A 21,209-nucleotide genomic window follows, 5' to 3' on the forward strand; every position below is an offset into this window, starting at 1 on the left:
TCCCCCTCCCCCACCCCCTTCCCAGTCGCTAGTGTTTGCAGGATATTTGGCCATATCCCGTTTGTATCAGGTCACAAAGAATGCCTGGTCAGCTTCCTTTAGTACCGACAAGACCTCAGGACTGTGTTTCCCCCACTCCACCACATCCGTTTGAGAGATGGGACCTTAGATCGGCAGTAGCAGCTTGTGAAAAGTCATCCCCTCTTTTTTTTGTTCTTTCTCTGTAAAAGTATATGTCTGAAGATGCTAAAATGGGCCCTGAATGATCTCCAAATGTGTTCAGTGTTGGGATCAACATATGGTGTGTAACACTGGGCCGAGGGAAGAGTTTATTCTGCACGATATTGATGATGGGAGTCAAGTTAGTGGCATGGGAATGTATTTTCCCAAACTTTGTGTGAATTGGAAGAGTGCCACCTTGTGCACTGTGCAGACTAGAGGAGGAAAAGCAATGCTGGGTGGACGGAAGTGACTAAAGTTTCCATTCATTATTTTATAGTGTAATTCAGTATTCCCCTGGGATGATGCTGGAGCAGGGGCAAAGGTTGAAGATGTTAATGAAGATGGGAGTTTGCTGTTGTTAATAGAGCTAAGGTTATAGAGTGATTTTGGAAACTGGCTAATCAAGAGGTTTTGCTGGTGAGTTTTTGTAATTGCTAGGAAGTCTGTGTTCTTTCCTGATTTCCAGAGCCAAGGAAGGTAAGGCATAGGGTGACTTGTCACATCTTAACAAAAACATCCTTTCATCTGCTAGGTCTGTATTTACACTTGGAACAAAATGGTCCCTAATCATCCTTCACAGGCCTCAGGGAACTCCTCCCCCAGGCTAATGCTGTGGCATTTTATGGTTTTAAGACATGACAATCTCTCAGAAACTTTTGCTCCCCCACCAACATTTTTACTAACATTTATTGAATGCCAGCTGGGGTGAGGAAATGAAGAAAATGGAGAGCAGGGTAGAGAACATAGATTTTCCCCTCTAAGGAAGTGCAAGTCTGTGCAGGTGACACTAATTATGAGATAAGGTGTCCATGCTGCTATTTAGAAGGCCAGTGAGGCTTCCTTTTTATGGGGCTGCAGGAACATATGGGTGGGAGCTTTAGGCTCTTCCAGGTGTTAGTGACTGAACCCTTCCTCCAGCATTGGGCACTTACTACCAACCAGGGGATGTGTTAAAAAGGTTGTATTCCTTCCTAGGAAAAGTGTTACAGATCCATTAATGGAGTTTTAAAAAGTTTTTCATACTCTAGGGAAGGGAAGGAAAAAGAAGGGAATGAATTTTTATAAAAAGGGCTGTGTGCCATTCATTGTGTTACGCACTGTACATATATGGTTATTTATAACGGTTTCACAGATGAGGACTCAGAGAAGTAATTTCCGAGAAGTCACACTGGGGTAATGTGTGACTTACCCCAGGGTGGAACTTACCCCTGGCAGCAAACCTGGCACCCCATCTGGGCTTATAGGCTAGTTTGGGGTGCTAAATACACTTGACTTTATTACTAATATGTCACAACCGTGAGCAAATAAAATATCCCTGAGCTGCCAACAGCACCTCCACAGAAAAGCTGATGCCTCTATAGCTATCCTCTCCATCAGGCACTTGGCTCAGCAGTGAAGAGAGGCTGCATGTGAATTAACCCAAGGATCTGCTGGATGGTCCAGACCTAATAACCAAAATTTAGTAGGGAGGGAGTAGATTAAATTTTCTCATAGCTAAGTGAGGACTGAAACATCCAGAACCAAGTCACCAAGAACCCAAGCTCTTCCCATATTGTACATTTTCTTAGCTTATGTTCTCATTGTAACAAAATAGTAGCCACAGTGCCAAGTATCACATTCTCACCCAACTAACCCAAGGTTTGTAAAGTGCAGAAAGGAAAAAAGCTGGTTATCAGGTGGAGAGGTATTCCCTCATGCAATGCTCATTCATTTAATCTGGTTATAAAAACCTTTCGCAGAACCTCTTACCCTCACCAGCTTCCCTCTTGGCCAGAATTGGATCACATAGTCTGCCCCAGACCAATAATTGGCAAAAGGGAATGAGAGCATTTTGGCTGACTTAGATTAGCAGTCCTCAGCCCTGGCTGAAATTACAGTAGCCCCCTCTCCTTATCCTTGGGAGATATGTTGTAAGACACCCCTCAAAGGATTTCAAACACCTCCCATAGTGCCAAACCCTATATATTCTATAGTTTTTCTCTACACATACCTATGATAAAGTTTAATTTCTAAATTAGGCACAATAAGAGACAAACAACAATAGTATTAATAAAATAGAGCAATTACAACAATAGATCATAAGTTCTATGAATATAGTCTTTCTCAGCTGTCATCGGGCAGGTGGTATATACAGTGTGTGTATGCTGGATGAAGCGATGATTTATGTCTTGGACAGGATTGAACAGGACTGTGTGATACTTCATTATCAAAACAGCAAACTTACTAATTATTTCCAGGATTTTCTATAATATCTTGGGACTGTGGGCAACAAACCTCAGAAAATAAAGCCATGGTTAAGGGACTTCTTTTTAATTTTTTTTTAGTTGTTGATAGACCTTTATTTTATTTATTTATATGCGATGCTGAGAATCAAACCCAGTGCTTCACACATGCCAAACAGGTGCACTACCGCTGAACCACAACCGCAGCCCAACGGACTTGTTTTAAAAATTCCAGCACCTGAGCTCCACCCCAGGAAATTTTTTGTTCTCCTTTATGTTTTGTGCTGGGAGTGGAACCCAGGGCCTCACACATGCTAAGCAGGTCTCTTCCACTTAGCTACATTCCCAGTCCAGGAGATTCTGATTTAATTGTTTTTCTGTGAGTTCCCCAGACTGAGACATTGGGATGTTGTCAAAGTTCCCCAGGTGATTCTATTGTACAGCCAAATCTGAAAACCACTGGCTTGATCGTTCAATGATTCATCCCCCTGGGCCCAGCTGCTTGCACTAGAGCAAAATCAGAATGGGGAATCAGAATGTTGCTGAGCAGCAAACTGTCTGCCATGGTGATTTATATAAAAGATCTTGAAGCTGTGAAGTGCCCCAGAAATGTGGGGTATTATTTTGAAAAGGTAAATTACACATGGGTCTGTTTATCACCCTTTCATATGCTTTCAAATATGTAGTTGTTTGTAGTTTCTCATCTAAGAGTCCATAATTTTACATACATTGGGCACTACTGTTGTGAACAGACTGATCTTTTATCCTGTCCTTTTCGGCATGTCTGCCTTTGACCTCTATCCTTGGTGGGACCCAAGATTTCATTCCTATAAACATTTTATTTTATTGGTTCTCGAGTTGGAACTTTGCTACGTTAAGTACATGCTATACCACTGAGCTCCAGCCACAACACCCTACAGGCATTTAGAACACCTTGCTCTTTGTTCTTGACAATGTGTGTGTGTGTGTGTGTGTGTGTGTGTGTGTGTGTGTGTGTATTGCTTAGGGCCTAGCTTTTGCTGAGGCTGGCTTGGAACTTGAGATCCTCCTGCTTCAACCTCCCAAGCTGCTGGGATTACAAGCATGCACAACTGCACCTGGCTGGGAAGCTTTATTTCTAAGGCAATTATTCAAACAGAAAAAGAAATGACCAGCCACCACCAAATCCCTAACAATCCATCTGAAAGTTATTGCATTTTAATCAGGGGACCAAGCCACAAACATTCTATGTAAGCATATGCATAAATATCACTAAAAAGACAACCCATGGCTTAAACTCTGTTAAAGAATAGGCATTTTAAAAACATTTTTCCTCAGCTGGGGCTGGGGCTCAGTGATAGTGCACTTGCCTGGCATGTGTGAGGCACTGGGTTTAATTCTCAGCACCACATATAAATGAATAAAATAGAGGTCTATTAACTACTAAAAAATTAGAAAAACATTTTCCTATATAGAAAAATATATAATATATATTTAAAAATATATAATATATATAAATTTTCATTCAACAAAATTTACTGAGACTCTCAGTGGCAAATCAACCTGGGTGCTGTGCTCAAGTCAGAGGGCTGAAAGGATGATGATGGTGGTGATGGTGATGGGGGTGTGTGTACATTGATAGGTATCTGAGTGGCACTGCTGCACTAGGGTGAGACTAGTTTTCTAAAGCACATCCAAGTCCAAGTAAAGCACATCCAAGTCCAAGTCATTTTTGCCCCCTGGGAGCTCCACTGATCCAGACCTTCTTAGAGTTCCTGCATGGGCCCACCTTCCCTGGCAGGATCCCTCAGTTGATGGTGGATTTGGTGCTTAGGAAAAGTTGAAGATTCAAGTCTGGTGAGTGAGGCAGGGGAGGAGGCTGATCCTGCAAAATGAGGTGTGTGTGCAAAGTCATTTCTTGGTTCATATGATATCAGTTTTTTTTTTGGGGGGGGGGGNGCTATTTATTTATTATTGTTATTATGGGGGTGCTGGGGATTGAACTCAGGGTCACTCAGCCACTGAGCGATATTTCCAGCCCTATTTTGTATTTTATTGAGAGACAGGGTCTCACTGAGTTGCTTAGCACCTTGCTGTTGCTGAGGCTGGCTTTGAACTCATGATCCTCCTGCCTCAGCCTCCTGAGCCACTGGGATTACAGGCATGGGCCACCTCCCCCAGCTACAATATCAGTTTTTATATTAGAATGCAGGAAGCCAGGCTATAGGGCCAGGATCTCCTAGTTAATACTTGATTAAGTATAAGAAGAGGTTGGAGGCTGACGTTGTGGCTCAGTGGTGGAGTGCTTGCCTAGCATGCTCAAGACCCTGAGCTCCATCCCCAGAACAGGAAAAAAAGAGATTGAAAGACATTTCCAAGGCTTTTTGGTGCTAAGGGGAGATGACATTTTATTGAGTGCCTATTTTGTGCATTGTGTTACATGCTTAATACATATGATCTCAATCCTCATCTCAGCTCTATGAAGTATGTAGTAACCCCTTTTATGGATAGTGAAGCAAGCTCAGAGAGATTAGGTAAATTGTCAAAAATAACACAGCCAGAAGATTAAAATTGGGTGTTCTTTGTTTTTAAATCATTATCTTTAAAATTTGTAGAAACCAAGTAAACAGGAAGTGAAAAGAAAGTTCAACAGTGTCAAAGGGTACAAAATACCTGCCAGTCTCATTTCCTAGAAGAAATCACTACATTTCTTGTGGTATATGTCTAAAAATGTTTTATGCAAAGTCAAGCAGAATATATTACCTTTTAATATATAAGTGGAATTGAACTGTATTTATTGTCCTGTACTTTTTATCACTTAATACTTTAGAAATCTTCCCATGTCATATCCTTTTTAGTGACCATATTATATTTCATTGTAGGAATATACTGTAACATATTTACCTAGTTCCTAAGTCCATACTGTAGGACATTTAGGTTGTTCCTGTGTTTTGCTATATTTCATTGCATTTTTAGTAAAATCCTTATATTATCTTTGCATACATGTAAGAATACCAGTCAGAAAAACTTCTATAATAGAAGTGTAGCAAAAGGTATACACTTTCTACAACTTGAGGGGTAAAGTTCTTCAAGTTGCACCAAATTTCATTCACATCAGTGGTTTCTTGGAGGGCCTGTTTCCTGGACTTCCAACAAGCTGGATTTTTTTTTCACTTTGGCTAGTCTGATGGGTGGGAAATCCTTTCTGCTTGCACCCTGGTTTTCACTGACCCCCACAGTTCACCTCAGATGATGAATGATTGCCTTGTACCTTGGGTTGTGGTAACTAGGATTCCAAGATGAAATCAATTTCTTAGCCCTTCCGCAGTTCACATGTATTTAGGGAGTGTCATTTTTTATGATATTTTGAATGGCTGATACATTTTGACACAACAATTTTATCATTCCCTTATAAAACCACACTTGCACACAGCATCAGATTTCAGCCAGGTTCTTGTTCAGATGGCCTTGTTCTGGTACTGTTGGTGTGGATTATTGGACATCTACAATTGACTTGTGACAATTGACTCGTACATCAACCATTTGGGGACACTATCATTGGGGAAATGTGAATGTTTAAAATAAGTTCTAACCCTTCATACATTTTCTCTGTATTCTGGAAAGCCCTTTTTGTGGTCTCACAGAGGCAGGGACAGAAGGAAGCAGAAGTGCCCATTTGCAGGGTTTGTCTGAGTCACTGGGGAGTGAACTGAGGGCATCACATGTTGCTAGGCAAGGGCTGTACCACTGAGCTACATCCCTCGTCCCTTTCAGTTTTAGAGGAAGGTTTCAGAGGGTTTTCTAAGAGGTTCTTCTTAGTCTGAGCAGATATTTTTCCCATGAAAAGAAATATATATAAATAGTTGGGAATGATGTTTTTTAAAAAAACATTTACAACAGCTGGTTTTAAATTCTCCAGTATGCCTCTATCTCAGCCTGCTCTCAGCATGAACAGCCCAGAAAAGAATGAAATAAAAGAATCTAAACATTTGCATCTGACATTCTAGCCCAACAAGGTGACTAATAAATGAATGAAGTGCTCACTAGCTCTCTCAATCCCACCCCCGCCTCTCTCTCCCTCTGTGAGGTCTCCTGGCTTGCCATCCTCTTGCTTCATAGTGGAACTGAAGAAACTTGCTCTGCTGAAAGAAACATTTCTACTCAAGTGGGGTATAGAATATGAACAGTAGAGACTAAGAAACAGCCTTGGCCCAAGTTCAAGAACACTGGGAAGTAAAGAACTGTTTGGGAGCTGAACAGGAAGCTATTTCAATTGGAGAAAAGTTGCAGCGCTCAGTGATGTCTTCATGAGAATTGGAATCCTTGAGCTTTGCTTGCCACCCCCCCGCCTTTGTCCCCAGGCACCAAGCCAGCAACAGGCCCTGACATTTTCTGCAGCTGGCCTTGTTCATATTAAAGACCATCCTGCTGAGGGTTCAGAGGAGCTTCAGTGGATGGTGAATATTTTTAAATCCAGAGGTTAAAAGGCTATGAAAAAGGACCACCACATTCAACTTCAACCATGACTGTGTTCCAAGCCAGCAGAACCCCCTTCCTTAAAATGGACACAGGCAACAAGGACTTTCCTGTAGAGCCACTTTCCAAAACTAACCAGTTTTTGCTTATGGAATGGAAGCCCTTTCTGTGAAGCATTGCCATAAGGAGGGAGTATTTAAAGGTCCTGGGAGAGGCAGGGTAGTCTCTGGCTCCTATAAGTAAGAAGCCTCAAGTCTGGATCTGCAAGTGTAGCTCAGTGGTAAAGTGCTCACATAAACATGTGCAAGGTCCTGGGTTTGAGCCCCAGCACCACAAAAGGAAAAAAGAAAAAGAAAAGAAAGAAAACTCCTGTCTGACCTGAAATAAAAACCTGTGGAGGGAATACTTCCAGAGAGTGCTGTTGTTAGATCAATACCCTTCAGTAATGGTATCCCACAGGCTGGAAGCAGAGAAAGCAGTCTCAGTGAAGGTCTGAATCATGTTCTGCCCAGACATAGAACATCACAGAACATTTGTAAGGCTTGGGGAGAACATCTGGGGTGGGGACCATAGATACTTTAGTTAAGATAATAAAGTGAGGAAAGTTCTGAGAAGCCCCAGGAGGGAACTGAGAGCCTAATTGAAGATGTCATTCCAAACAGACAGATAAGGTGAACATTAGGAAAGCATGTCCCAGAGCTTTGAGGTCACTTTTCCCATGACTGAGAGCAGACTGCATCAAAAAGGGCTCTTTACTGCCTCAGAGAGATTGCAGTAAGCCAAAAATACTAAAATAAACATATTTTAAAAATAGGACTTAAGACTAGCCCAGGGCTGGTGTATATTAAATATACACATATTAGAAGCAATAAAGGTAGACACTGTCTCTTGTTGTAATAAAGAATATCACTGACATGGATGTAAAAATGAAAACATTTTTCAGGTTCTGCAAATGATAAAAAATTAGACTTTATTGTCTGTTTGTACCCTTCCCCCAACTACTGCTAGGAATTACAATGAGATAGAAATATTAATTACCCTCAAATGATTAGTGCCTTATATGTACATGTATTGAAATATCACACCATACTCCATAAGGATATACAAGTATTACATGTTGAGCAAGACTTTTTTTTTAAGTTGTAGATGAACACAATACCTTTCTTTAAATTTATTTTTATGTGGGGCTGAGGATTGAATCCAGTGCCTCATACATGCTAGGCAAGTGCTCTACCACTGAGCCACATCCCCAGCCCTGAGCAAGAATTTTTAAAAGGAGGAGATAGAAATGTTAGCTCCCCTGATTTGACCAGTACATACTGTATACTTGCGTCAAATTATCACAGAATACCCCAAAAATATGTACATGTAAAACAGTAGTTAATAGTAGATAATTTTACAAAAAGGCGATGGTTGATAGAATATAAACACCACCCCAAAGAATAACAAAATATATAGCACTAAAAAAATGCCTTTTAAATAGTCTTATTTTTCAATAGTCGAAAAGGAAGAAAAATTGTTTTAAGTTCTAATCTGTGTCTTTATACTAAGTGTAGCAATCTCTAGCAATCCTACAAGCTAGGGAGACGACCCATTTACAGGATCCAGTATCTTGCTCCCTCACAAATCTGCTCTTGGCCATGAGGCCATTTGCTACATTAGACCCTGGGCAGGAAAGGATAGAAAGGGTTGAATAACCAGAATGCCTTCCTTTGCAGAAAGATACTGGAAGTGATGGCTACACTTTGGCTAAACCACAGACTCTCTTCTCTGACTAGCCATTCTAATCTGGGAATGCTAAAGCTGGTGGACAGAGGGGAAGTCCTCATGGGCAGCCCCAGTGACTACCTTCCAGCACTCATTTGATCTCCAGGCCCTGTGGGGACCAAATTGCTGCCTGAATTACAGGTCTAAATTCCAGTCACTTCCAGTCCCATGTCCTCTCAAATCCTCCCACCCCCACATGGTGGATGGTGAACATCTGCAGGTGGCCCATCTGAATATACATTATAAAATACTGACTCAGTTCCTTTATTGGAGTTTACTCATAAAAGCGATCACATATGCCAACTCAAACTATATCTCAGAGCAGTTCAATGAAAGGAAAAAACAAAAGTCAACTAGGCAAGCTCAGCTCTTTCCCAGTTTTATTTTTATTTTTTTCAACTGATACATAAAAACATAAAATTATACATAATTAATGCCCAGTTTTATTAATACTGGTGTGGCATGCATTCATCTGTTATCAAGTGAGTGCAAAACTTTGGGAAAATTTTGTTTGGTGGGTATCATAAAATAAGATGCATGTTAGCATTTTAACCTATTGGGGAAGTATAATGGTCATTTAATTTTTGGCATTGGTAGACTGTGGAGTTTGAATGACTCATGTGGATTGAGGCTTTACTCTGAATTTTTCCCATGATGGGTGGGGATGACTGGAGCATTAAATCTCCTTAGCCATCCTCTGAAGCTGCCCAGGTCTCCACAGTGGCTTCTCTGTTAGTTTCATCCCATATTTCCCAGGTATGTATTTTGTCTGTTTTTTTGTCTTGCTTTATTTTGACCTGAGAGTTGTTTCAAATTCAATAGGACTGAAGCTATTATTGACAAATGCAAATATAACTGGCATCCCTCCCACTGCCACTTATTTTTTTTTCAGGCTGAAAATCTGGAAATTATAACATTTCTGCCATTTAAAGTAGATTTCCTGGCTGTTTGGGGACAAAGTTCTTCATTAGCAAACTGTTTCCTCTTGCATTTTGTTTCAAAGTCACATTGAAGGAATGTTTGCACTTCAACATTGCTGGTATTTCAAGGATTATTTTACCATTACTCTTAAGCAGCTCCCTCCACCAATAGCACATTTAGTGGATTAACTTTGGGTAGAGTGAATTTTCTATTTTATTCTCTTTCAAAAAGGTTTTAACCATCTAGTTTCTTTCCCTTTCCATATAAATTTTAGAATTAGCTTCTCTGAATCTATAATTAGCACTGATAGGAATTTTGTTAAACCTATAGATCCATGTAGGAATTGAAATTGTTATTATGCTGTTTTCCAATCCATGAATGAAATGACTATTGATTAAGATTTTGTTTGACTTTTTTCACTGGTATTTTACAGTTTTCAGCATATTAGTCCTTTACCTGTTCCATTAGATTTATACCTAGGAATTTCATTTTTTTTCAGTTATTGTAAATTGTATGAATTTTAAAATTTGGGTTTCAATGTGTTCACTTGTAGTATGTATAAATAAAATTGATTTTAAAATATTGATCTTATATCCTGAAAATTTGCTGAGCTCACTTGTTAGTTGTAGGAGAGTTTTGTTACATTCCTTAAATTTTCTATACATAACAATCATATCATCTGCTAAATAGGGAAAATTTTACTTCTTCCTTTCTAATTCCTTGTCTTATTGCATGGGCTAGAACTTTCAATACTATGTGAAGTAAAAGTGGAGAGTTTAAACATCTTTTCCTTGTTCCTGATCTTAGGGGGAAAGCATTCAGTCTCTCACCATAAAGAATGAGGCCAGATGTAGGTTTATGTAAATGTCCTTTATCAAGTTGAGGAATTTCCCTTTTATTCCTATTTGCTTTGAATTTTTTGATCTTGAAAAGATGTTAAATTTTGTCAAATGCTTTATCTGCATCAACTCATGTGACCATGCAATTTTATTAGCCTGTTAATGTGGTGGATTACATGGATTAATTATTGAACATTGAACCAGCCTTGTATCCTGAAATAAACTATTTGCTCATGATATCTAAATCTTCTTATATCTTGTTGAATTTGATTTGCTTATATTTTGTTAAAGATTTTTTGCATCTACTTTCATAAGAGTTGTTGGTCAGACGTTTTCTTTTTTTTTGTATTTTGTCTTGTTTTGGTATCAGGATAATACTGGCCTCATAATTTTATGGAACAGATTGTGCAAAATCAATATTAATTCTGTTTTAAACATTTGGTAGACTTTTCCATCAAAATTATCTAGGCCCAGAGATTTCTTTTGGGGGAGTCATTTAATTACTTATTCCATGTTTTAGTAGCTATAGGATTTTTAAAATCATCTATTTCTTATTGGGTGACTTATAGTAGTTTGTTTTTGAGGAATTAGTCAATTTCATCTAAGTTGTCAAATTTTGGGTGCAGAGTTGTTCTTAGTTTAGTCTTTTTCTAAATCCTTTTAATGTCTTTGAGGTCTGTAGTGATATTTTCCCTATTTCATTGCTAATATTGGTAATGTGTGTCTTCTTTCTTTATTTGGTCAGGCTTGATATAAGTTTATCAATTTTTTAATCTGTTCAAAGTACCAGAATTTTGTTTTTTATTTTCTGTTTTCAATTTCTTCTCCTAATTATGATCTCACTTCCAATTTGTTTTTTAAAATCTACTTCTAGTTTGAGGTAGTTGCTGAGATAATTGATTTGATACTTTTTCTAATGAAAGCATTTAGTGTTATAATTTTCCCTATCAGCCTCACTAACTTTATACATTGCATTTTCATTTTCATTCAGTATATTAACTTCCCTTGAATTACTTATAAGTGTGTTCTTTAATTTCCAAGTGTCTGAAGAATTTCTTGCTATCTTTCTGCTATTCTAGTTTCATCTCATTGTAGTTAGAGAATACATTCTATTATTATTTCAGCTCTTTTAAAGTTGTTCAGGTTTGATTTTTGAAACAGGATATGGTCTATGTTATGAATGCCCCATATACACAGAAAAAGAAGATACATTCTACTGTTAATAGAGGAAATGTTTAATAAATGTCACATGAATCCTGTTGATTGATGGCATTTTCAGTACTTTCATATCCTTGTTGATTTTCTGTCTAGTGATTCTATCAATTATTGAGATGGGGTATTAAATTTTTCAACTACAAATGTGGACTTGTGTATTTCTCTTTTCAGTTCTTTAAGTTTTTGCTCTGGGAAATTTGAAACTCTGTTGTTTGGTGCATACACATTTAGGATTGCTATGTAGTGTTGGTGGATTAACCCCTTTACCATTATGTAATGTCCTTTGTCCCTGGTAATTTTCTTTGTCCTGAAGTCGATTTTATCTGATATTAATATAACTACTCTTCCTTTCTTTTGATTAATGTTTGTTTGCTATATCCTTTTACTTTCAACCTACCTATACTATTATATTTAAAATGAATTTCTTATTGACAGCATATGATTAAGTCATGTTTTTAAATACATTCTGGGGTTGAGGGTGTAGTTCAGTAGTAGAAAGCTTGCTAGCACTTGGTAGGCTTGGGGTTTGATTCCCAGCACTGCAGAAAAAAATATCCAAACTGACAATCTGTTTTAAACTATTTATGATTATTGATATTGTAGAGCTTAAAAATTCTGCCATTTAAAAATGTTTTGTTCCCCATTTTTGTTCCTGTTTCCCTTTTCCTGCCTTCCTGTGTTACATAAACATTTTTTATAATTTCATTTTGATCTATCTGTAGTGTTTTTTAGTGTATCTCTTTGTATGTTATTTTAGTGGTTCCTTTGGATTATACATATGTATCACAGTCTACTTATGTCAACTTTTTACTGCCTTCAGTAAAGTATAAAAAACCAATCTCCACTGAAGTTCCTTTATCTTTCCCCTCCTATAATTTTAAAAATATTTTTCCTACATATATTGAGAGCCTAAATACAATGTTGAATTTTTGCCTTAACTATCAAACATAGTTTTAAAATTTCAAGAGAATAGTCTATTAAGTTTATTCACTCTTTCTGTTGTTGTTCATATATGATGATTCAATCTACCTCCTTTATCATTTCTTTTCTGTTAGAAGAACTTCCTTTAGTAGTTCTTTTTTTTTTTTTAAACCGGATTGAACTCAGGGGCACTTGACCACTGGGCCACATCTCCAGCCCTATTTTGTATTTTATTTAGATACAGGGTCTCACTCAGTTGCTTAGTGCCTTGCAGTTGCTGAGGCTGGCTTTGAACTTGTGATCCTCCTGTCTCAGCCTCTCAAGCTGCTGGGATTATAGGTGTGTGCCATGGCACCCAGCCCTTTAACAGTTCTTATGTAGCACTTGTATTTGCAACAAATTCTCTTAGTTTTCCTTCATTTGTGAATGTCTTTATTTCATCTTAATTCCTGAAGGATATTTTTATGGGATATAGAAATCTGGTTTGATGGTTATTTTCTTTCACTGTTTAAAAACTGTGCCACTCCCTCTGAACTGCCAGGTTTTTGGATATGAAATCCACTGGCATTCAAATTGTTGCTATAAATAATGTGTCATTTCTCTCTAGTTGTGGTTGAGATTTTTTTCTTGGACTGTTTTTCTGATGTTTGTTTATGTTGCCTTGGAGTAGATTGCTTTGGGTTTTTCCTGTTTGGGGTTCTCATAGCTTATTGAATCTGGAAGTTTATGTCTTTTATCATCTTTGGGAAATTTTCAACCATATTTCTTTAAGTATTTTTCAACTCCAATCTCTTTCTAGAACTTTAACATGAATAGTAGTTCCGTTACTGTGATACCATCAGCCCTTGGAACTCTGTTTATCTTTTTTCATTCTATCTTCTGATGTTCAGATTGGGTAATTTCTGTTGTTCTGTTTTCAGATTCAATACTTCTTTACTCTGCCATCTGTTTTGCTATTGAGCCCATTTAGTAAGGCTTTCAAATTTTGGTTATTGTAATTTATAATTCTAAAATTTCTATTTGGTTCTTTCAAAAACATATCTATTTGGTGAAAATATAATTTTCTTTTGTTTCAAGTTGTTTGTAATTGCTAGTTTAAGCATTTTAATGATATTTGTTTAAAACTTTTTTGGATCATTTCAATACCAGTGTCATCTCAGTGTTGGTATCTACCAGTCACATTTTCTTATTCAAGTTGAAATTTTCCTGGTTCTTAGTTTGACAAGTACTCTTTTCATTGTATCTTGGACATTGGGATATTACCTTATGCATCTCTGAATCTTATTTAAATTTTCTACTTTAGCAAGATTCCACAGACGGCACACTTGTGGAGGAAGGGATGTACCACCTAGTTACTGCCAGGTCAGGGCAGCAGTCCAAAAGTTGTGGCTTTCCATTAGGCCCAGCAGGCCTCTGCTAACAGGAGGTAGTGTTTTTTCCTGTGGTGCTTGGTTTTTGTCTTTGTAAGCTAACCTTTTCCTGTCCTTTGGCTACAGATAACAAGCTTTTCTAGGGGCTTCTGCTTTGTGTGTGTGTGTGTTGGGCATTGATTCCAGGGGCACTTTACCACTGAGCTATATCCCCAGTCCTTTTTTAAAATTTTAATTCTTGCTAAAGTTGGTCTTGAACTTGTGATTCTCTTGCCTTAACTTCCTGAGTTGCTGGGTATGCACCATGGTACCTGACATTTAGTAGCTTCTTTCTTGTCTGAACTGGAAAAAACTTGTCCATTTCTGGCTTGCTGGCTTTGTTAGCACCCACTCCAGGATATAAAGGAGGCAAAAAGAAAATCCAGGGAACTCATATTAAGTTGTTCCTCAATTCCCAAGGTTCCAAATCAGTCTGCATTTATCTCTCAACCCTCTAGTCTTCTTTGTCTTATATGTCATATTTTGAGTTTTTTAAAAATATTTATTTTTTAGAAGTAGTTGGACACAATACCTTTATTTATTTATTTATTTATTTTTATTTGATGCTGACAATCAAACCCTGGGCCTCTCATGTGCTAGGCGAGCTCTCCACTGCTGAGCCACAACCCCAGCCCATATTTTGAGTTTTTAGTTGCACTTTGTGGGAGGAATAAGGAAAAGTGCTCTGCCCCACCTTGTCTGGAACCAGAAAGCAGCCCACCTGAACATGGGTTTTTATTAAACTAATTTATGCCAAATAAACTTGACATGATGGCTCTTTATGTAAGTTATCTGTACTACGAGAATATTCAAAATCCATAGAAAGGCCTCATGGTGTTTATAGAATTAGTTTTTCCTTAAGGCTGTCTTTATTGCATGCTTTGAATAATCTTGAAAGTATTTATTTTCCAAACTTTGCATCATTAGAAGCTGATGAGCAGTTTAACCATATTAGAAAATGTCAAATTGGATACACATCCAGGATCAAAGGATCTAAAAATATCAGGAATCTGGTGGCAGAAGTAGCACAAACATATCCAGAGTTAGCCCACACTCCACTGCTCACATACAGTGACACGAGCAGTATGTTTAAATGAAATAAAGTCCAGGTGCCATGAAGGTTGAAGTTTGGGAATGTTGCCAAATGCAGCTTCAGTTTTACAGAACAGCTGACTGTTGTTGGTGTGATTTATTTTGCACACATAGTGCTGGGGTTGTGGCTTAGTAGTAAAGCACACATACTCAAGGCCCTGGGTTTGAGCTGCAGCACCACATAAAATAAACTAAATAAGCAAAATAAAGGTATATTTTGTACATATGAACTGGTACACAAGTGAAGAGTGGTTGGATACATGTTTGATACCTAAGCATAAATCTTCAATCCCAGCTTCTCCCCCTCTTCTACCTAACAGGCCCTGGAAAGTTCTATTCTTCTCAATAGGCAGCCTACAACAGAAGCTGCATAAAGCACAGCCAAACTGACAGAGGAGCTCTATCATCTTTGTCTTCACCCTCACTGAACACCTTTTAGGTCACATTTTCTCCTGGCCTGTCTTCACAAACCAGAAAAGATACTGATTTGGTATGGTTTTCCAGTACTGGAAAATCTAGCTTAGATAAGGAAAATCAAAGTTCACATCATCAGCGTTTAAAAGACTTTCTGTCTGTGGATTTCTGGGTTCTGAAGTTCAAACGTCCTTTGTTCCTTCTCTTCCAGGTCAGTCACCATGAACCGGGCCACTCAGCATGCTGTCCCAGCACAGGAGTAGCAGCACTGTGAAGGCAATCTATCACACTGTCAGAGACTGGGACTTTGCTTGGTACCAACTGCTGTGCAATTCTGCTGGGCAGGAATATCACAAGCTGTTAAATATCGATGGACACACTGGTTGAGATGAAGTTTCCAGGGAGGAAGTGACAGTGCAATGTGGATATTTATGGCCATAAAATAAGAAGAGCTTTAGTTCCCAGGCTGAACCTGCTTTTGCTGGAGCCATTTCAACAAAACATCACAACAAAGAAGAGCTGTGATTTAGTTACATTGCACATCAGCAGATGTCTGGACAAAAACATCAATGTGAATAAGGGCCAAGTGCAGTCCTGTCTTGATTAAATTACTTGATATTAAATAAAAGGTCTGGGTGGTATTGTTTTAAACCTGACTCATCCAGCTCTCCTTAAAATAGCCCCCTCCCCTGGGACCAATTATTAAAAAGTAATTTTGCTCCCTGGGGTGGGAGATCTCTAATGAATTTAAACCTAAGTTTTGCTTTTAAATTGTTCTAGCTGATGTTATTGTGATTTTTTTATGCAATTAAATGACTTTAGAGTCATGCTAAAGACAGGATTTATTGTGTTTTGTTACAAGCATATTTTAGGATATAGTTAAAGTACATGGTTCATGTAAAGGTAGTCTACATGCAAAGGAATACGAAGACTATGAAGGAAAACCTATATTGGGTTCAAGAATTAGAGCAATTATTCCTCTTAGTCTTACAACGTGATGTTGCCCGTACCTGGTCATGCCTTCTTCGGGTTCTGTACTCAAAGCCCGTCAGACTCTTGGCAGGCCCTCCTCTTACAGAAAAGTCACAGGCAAAGGCCAAGTTTGAAGTAATTCTTTTAACTCTAAGGCACATTTAAAAAATCTTAAAAATCTGTTGCCACGATTTTTATACTCTTTTAAAACTGAATTTCTTCAAGCATCTAAATCAGGGGCTGGGCAAGAACTTTCTTGGGAAAGGGCCACATAGTAATTAGCTTAGGCATTATGGGCTGTACAAACTCTGTCACAACTCCTCAGCTCTGCCTCAGCAGCATGAAAACTGTCACAGACGGTATGCAAATGAATGAGTGTAGTGGATGCCAATAAAACTTTATTTACAAAAACAGGCAGTGGGCTGGATTTGGTTCAGAAGCTGACTTTAGTTTGCCAACCCTAGTCTAAATGAATTCCCTTGGAGAGGAATAGCTTCCACCCAGAAAAGAACTTTTCTATGAGGGAAAGAAACAGACTAGAAATAGGGTCATACTAAATTCTTCTACTAGTGGATGACACTTTAAAAATACAAAATAAGAACAGCTCAGCCAGTTAATCTTTTTATTTTGAGTTTCGTAAAAAAAAAAAAAAGCTTTGAGAAAATGTGTTAAATATCAGTAAAGGGCAGGAAAACACATGGCTAGCTTTACAACAGCAATCTACACATCTACACAAAGGCAAACATTAAGTAAAATGCTAGGGAAAAGATACCACTTTGGGGGGCCTACGGCAGTTTTCCTTATTGCACATAAGGGTAGATAACTTCAGGTCTTTAATTTTTCACAGTTACAACATACTTCAATGTCATTTATATAATGTGTATTTATATAACATAGTATAATTTTAATATTATAAAACCACCAGTTTGCTACTATTGAATGGAAATAGAAGAAAAAAAATCTCCCCCAATACAATAAGTAAGCCCTCTATAAAAAGTTCCCCAGAAGGTCACATCATTCCATGTTAAATTCACCCTATTCTACTTCAAAAAGTTGCTGTTCAGTTATTAAATGGATCTTGGTGGCCTTCCCATTTAATCATTTTAATGGACACAATAAAACTTCCCAAGTAAGTAGTATCAGATGCATTTTATGAAAACATAAAGAGATAATCTAGAAGGAGCTGAAATCACACTTTGAAGGAGCAATTTCAGTAATAAAATTACAAAACCATAGACTTAACACCTATACAACTGAAAATCATTCCTCTACTTCTCCAAAGCCCACAATGAAATAATCATAACAAAAGTTAGTCCCCGAATGTACATGCAGTTAATCACCCAGTAACACCTGGATGGTAACTTCTTAAAAGTGCTTTAGACAGCAGATGACGCTTTGTGCTGTTTACAAGTTCTTTTCTGAGTTCCTCCAACATATAGAGGCTTAGACAATTTTTCCACTGGCCAAGAGTTGAGAGATTATGGTGACATTTGGCAATTCCATTAAGCCTTTTTTTAAAGGATGGCCATCAGAATGAGAAGGTGACCTTTGCTACATGCACTCAGGTCTGCTTCAGACCTTTTCAGAAGGTAGCACAGAAGACAGACTTTCTTTCTCATCTTCCCCAAGGCTCAGGTGGCTGAAATCTGACAGCCTGTGCATTCTATTTGGGCCAGTTATAGTATACCCTGCTTAGGAAAATAAAACTAAGATCAACAACTTTGGTTTTTCTCTTCAATTTTTGCTACCCCTGGGTGACAAGACATGTTTGCAAAAAAAATGGTTTGTGTCTAGGTCTTGTTTTAAAAGATTGTCAAAAGAATCTACTTGCCTTTCCTAGTTAGATGGTAGCATCGGTTTCTGCAGTATTTCTCTCCATACTGTTTCACTAGGCTTTAAAGTGGGGGAAGATCTTTTCAGATATCAAAGTGGTGGAAGCAGCATTCAGATGTGTTGTTTCTAAACTATGACTCTTGGCTACTAAATTCCTTCAACTTACTGTTACCAGCATGCAGCAGATGACACTAGAAAGCCAGATTCTCACTTAGAAACCAACAGAAGTGATAAGAACTCAATGATACCAGGGTAATTTATCTGACTCTGGATAACTAATCTACAGAATCAATGTCAAAAGGCAGGCATCAAAGACATCGTCAAGTTCTCTACTTCTAGGGTGGAAAAAGAAGTCACAAACTTATCTTGTTGGGAAGCTGACTTACCAGTAGCCCTCATTCCAGGCTGAATTTTACAATGGATGCTACTGTCAGCTTCTGATACAACTCTTAGAACTTACAGTGGGTATAAGGCAGGTTTCAAAGTGGGTATTTTCATCTCTGATGAGTCGCTCAATGGCCCTGCTGCTGATCTTCAATAAATACATTGGTGGTGTTTCTATATTCAGAAATCACTGGTTCACATGAAATATCTGGTATGATTACATTAACTTCCACTGAAGACAAAGAGAGGGAGTGAAATGTTGGGGGTGGGACAATGTGAAACAGGCCTCTATTTTAGAAGGAACTATTCATTCTTTGTCCCAGACTGAAATGTTCATGGATAGTGGAGATATCATTTTGCATTTATTCTAAAGGGACTTCATTTGTCAGCCAAACCACAGAGGATATTTTTGGGTCTAGAAAATAGCCTGAAGAGCCCCGTGCTGTTTGCTTGATGAGATATTTGATGTTTCAGTGTGACTTTTGACTTCGAGGCATCAACACTCATTTGTCTCGTCACCCCAGTGAGTACCTTGGAGGCTCAGAATCCATATGCCCTTCCTGTGCTTGTTTCCTAAGAAGAATTGCAGTCTTACTTGAATTCCAAAATTCCTTCTCTAGCAAAGGTTGGGTTTGCTGGTAGTTCCCACAAAGAATGGGAACTACCATTCTTATCAAAAAGAATGGCAGGAATTTTTATCTGCTGTCCATCATGTGACAGCAAAGTGACCACAACTTTCCCCTGTGTTCTGGCACTCAACAGGCCCACCCTTATTCTCAGGAATCCAACACAAATTCAGGCATGGGAACAAGAGAAAGACAAGGAAAGCTTGACCACAAAAGAGGCTATTAACTTAATTCCATATGAAATTTAAAAGCCAGATTCCCAGAAACCTTCATGTTGACTAATCAGAAGCTCAGTTAAGACAAAAATCCTCCTCCCCCTCTCCTCACAAATGGGAAGGAAGATGACAAGTTTTAAATTCTCCCCCCACACACACTTGTTATCCTTATCTCCTTGGAGGCTCTAAGGCTGTCAAATGTAATCTTTGCAGTTGAATTTTATGGAGTATGTCCTTGAGTTCTGCATAGATTAACTCAAAACTTTCTCATAGCTGCCTTGGCTGTATTATTGACTTGGTTTGTTCCTCATGACTAACAGTCAAGGGTCCTATATGTTTTCTCATACTCAGAAGCTAGAGAGAAAAGGGACTTCGTGAAATCAGTAGAGAAGGGATCAGGAGAGGGAAAGGGGAGGTATAGGGGGAATGAAAGAATAATTTATGCTATGTGCATAAATGACTGTATCATAATATTACCATGATGTATAATTATAATGCACCAATAAATTTTAAAAAATAAACCCTTAACTTGCTAGGCCATTATTTTAACTAAAGTACCAAACAGGGTCCAAAGAAAGCTCTAGCCAAAAGGCTCTCAACCCTGGCTGCACATTAGGAACTCCTGGAGTTTCAAAACAAAGTGTGGATGCCAGGTCCTACCCCAAAGCTAGTGAATCCAAATCTTGGAAAGTAATGTCATTATGTCAAACAAACAAACAAACAAAAAAAAAAACCAGCCATGTGATCCTAATATGCAGGCAGGGTGCAGAACCTCTGCTTTAGACCCTCTGACTTGGCTGAAACATCACCCCCCCTTAACTTGAACAAATATGTGTGAAGGATGAGTTGGGATTACTTTCTCAGAAGATTTTTGTTTAATTGGATACACCATTATTCAGCAATATCAGTCTGTTTTTTATGCCAGACCAACAGTAGCTGGTTGGCCTTGAGCTAGATGATTTCTGGGCTTTGTGGCATTCTTACTTTTCTCCATGCAGCCTAGTCATAATGCTTTTTGATATGGAACCATTTCAATATATGGATTTCCCTTCCCAAACCCTTGGTAAGGTCAAAACTCTCCACACTTTGCACACAAAACTTAGGACCATAGGTCAAAGTGACTTACTTCAATCTGCTGAATAAAAGACTCAATCAAATAATTATAACTCTAGTTTTGGTCTCGGAAAATCTGTATTTACTTATATTTAATAAGGTTGGAACAAAAGGTTTTCAATGAAGACTAAAGGATGGCCTTTTGGGGGAAAACACAACAATTTATTGATTGACCTAAGACTAGGCTGGGAAGCAAAATGGTTATTTTTCTTCCCTAAGAAGGTAATTTCTTACAATCTTCTGAACGCTTCCTAGAAATCCAAAAGAATAACAAAGCTTTGCAGTGAATGGTTGGGTTTTTTTCAAGAATAATCACTAGGACTTTTCTCTAAGCTTTTCCCCTCCAGCATAAAGGATGAGCAAAGGCTTTATACAGACCCAACCAAAGAGTAAACCAACCTAACCTACACACACACACAGAGAGAGAGAGAGAGAGAGAGAGAGAGAGAGACAGAGAGAGAGAGAGGGAGGGAGGGGAAGGTGCACACCTGTAATCCCAGCTACTTAGAGGCTGAAGCAGGCGGATGACAAGCTGAGGTCTGGCCTGGGAAATTTAGCGAAACCCCATCTCAAAAAAAAAAAAAAAAAA

The 21,209-nt window shown here is 38.3% G+C and overlaps 1 protein-coding gene across 2 annotated transcripts in view; it reads left to right on the plus strand.

Moving 5' to 3' along the window:
• The window catches only part of Chst7 (carbohydrate sulfotransferase 7), a 21,068-nt gene extending 1,051 nt beyond the window's left edge, over nucleotides 1-20,017 (plus strand). Inside the window, exon 2 of one of the 2 annotated variants that reach the window (XM_048796470.1) lies at nucleotides 17,054-20,017. In XM_048796470.1, the coding sequence (XP_048652427.1) occupies nucleotides 17,054-17,121 (68 nt within the window). In that variant the 3' untranslated portion in view covers nucleotides 17,122-20,017. Of the gene's footprint in view, nucleotides 1-589; nucleotides 1,877-17,053 lie in introns of those variants that run through there. The other variant, XM_048796471.1, reaches the window with a different exon arrangement.
• Nucleotides 20,018-21,209: the final 1,192 nt, after the last annotated feature.

This window comes from Marmota marmota, unplaced genomic scaffold, assembly GCF_001458135.2.
Source record: "Marmota marmota marmota unplaced genomic scaffold, marMar, whole genome shotgun sequence".
Classification (NCBI taxonomy): domain Eukaryota; kingdom Metazoa; phylum Chordata; class Mammalia; order Rodentia; family Sciuridae; genus Marmota; species Marmota marmota.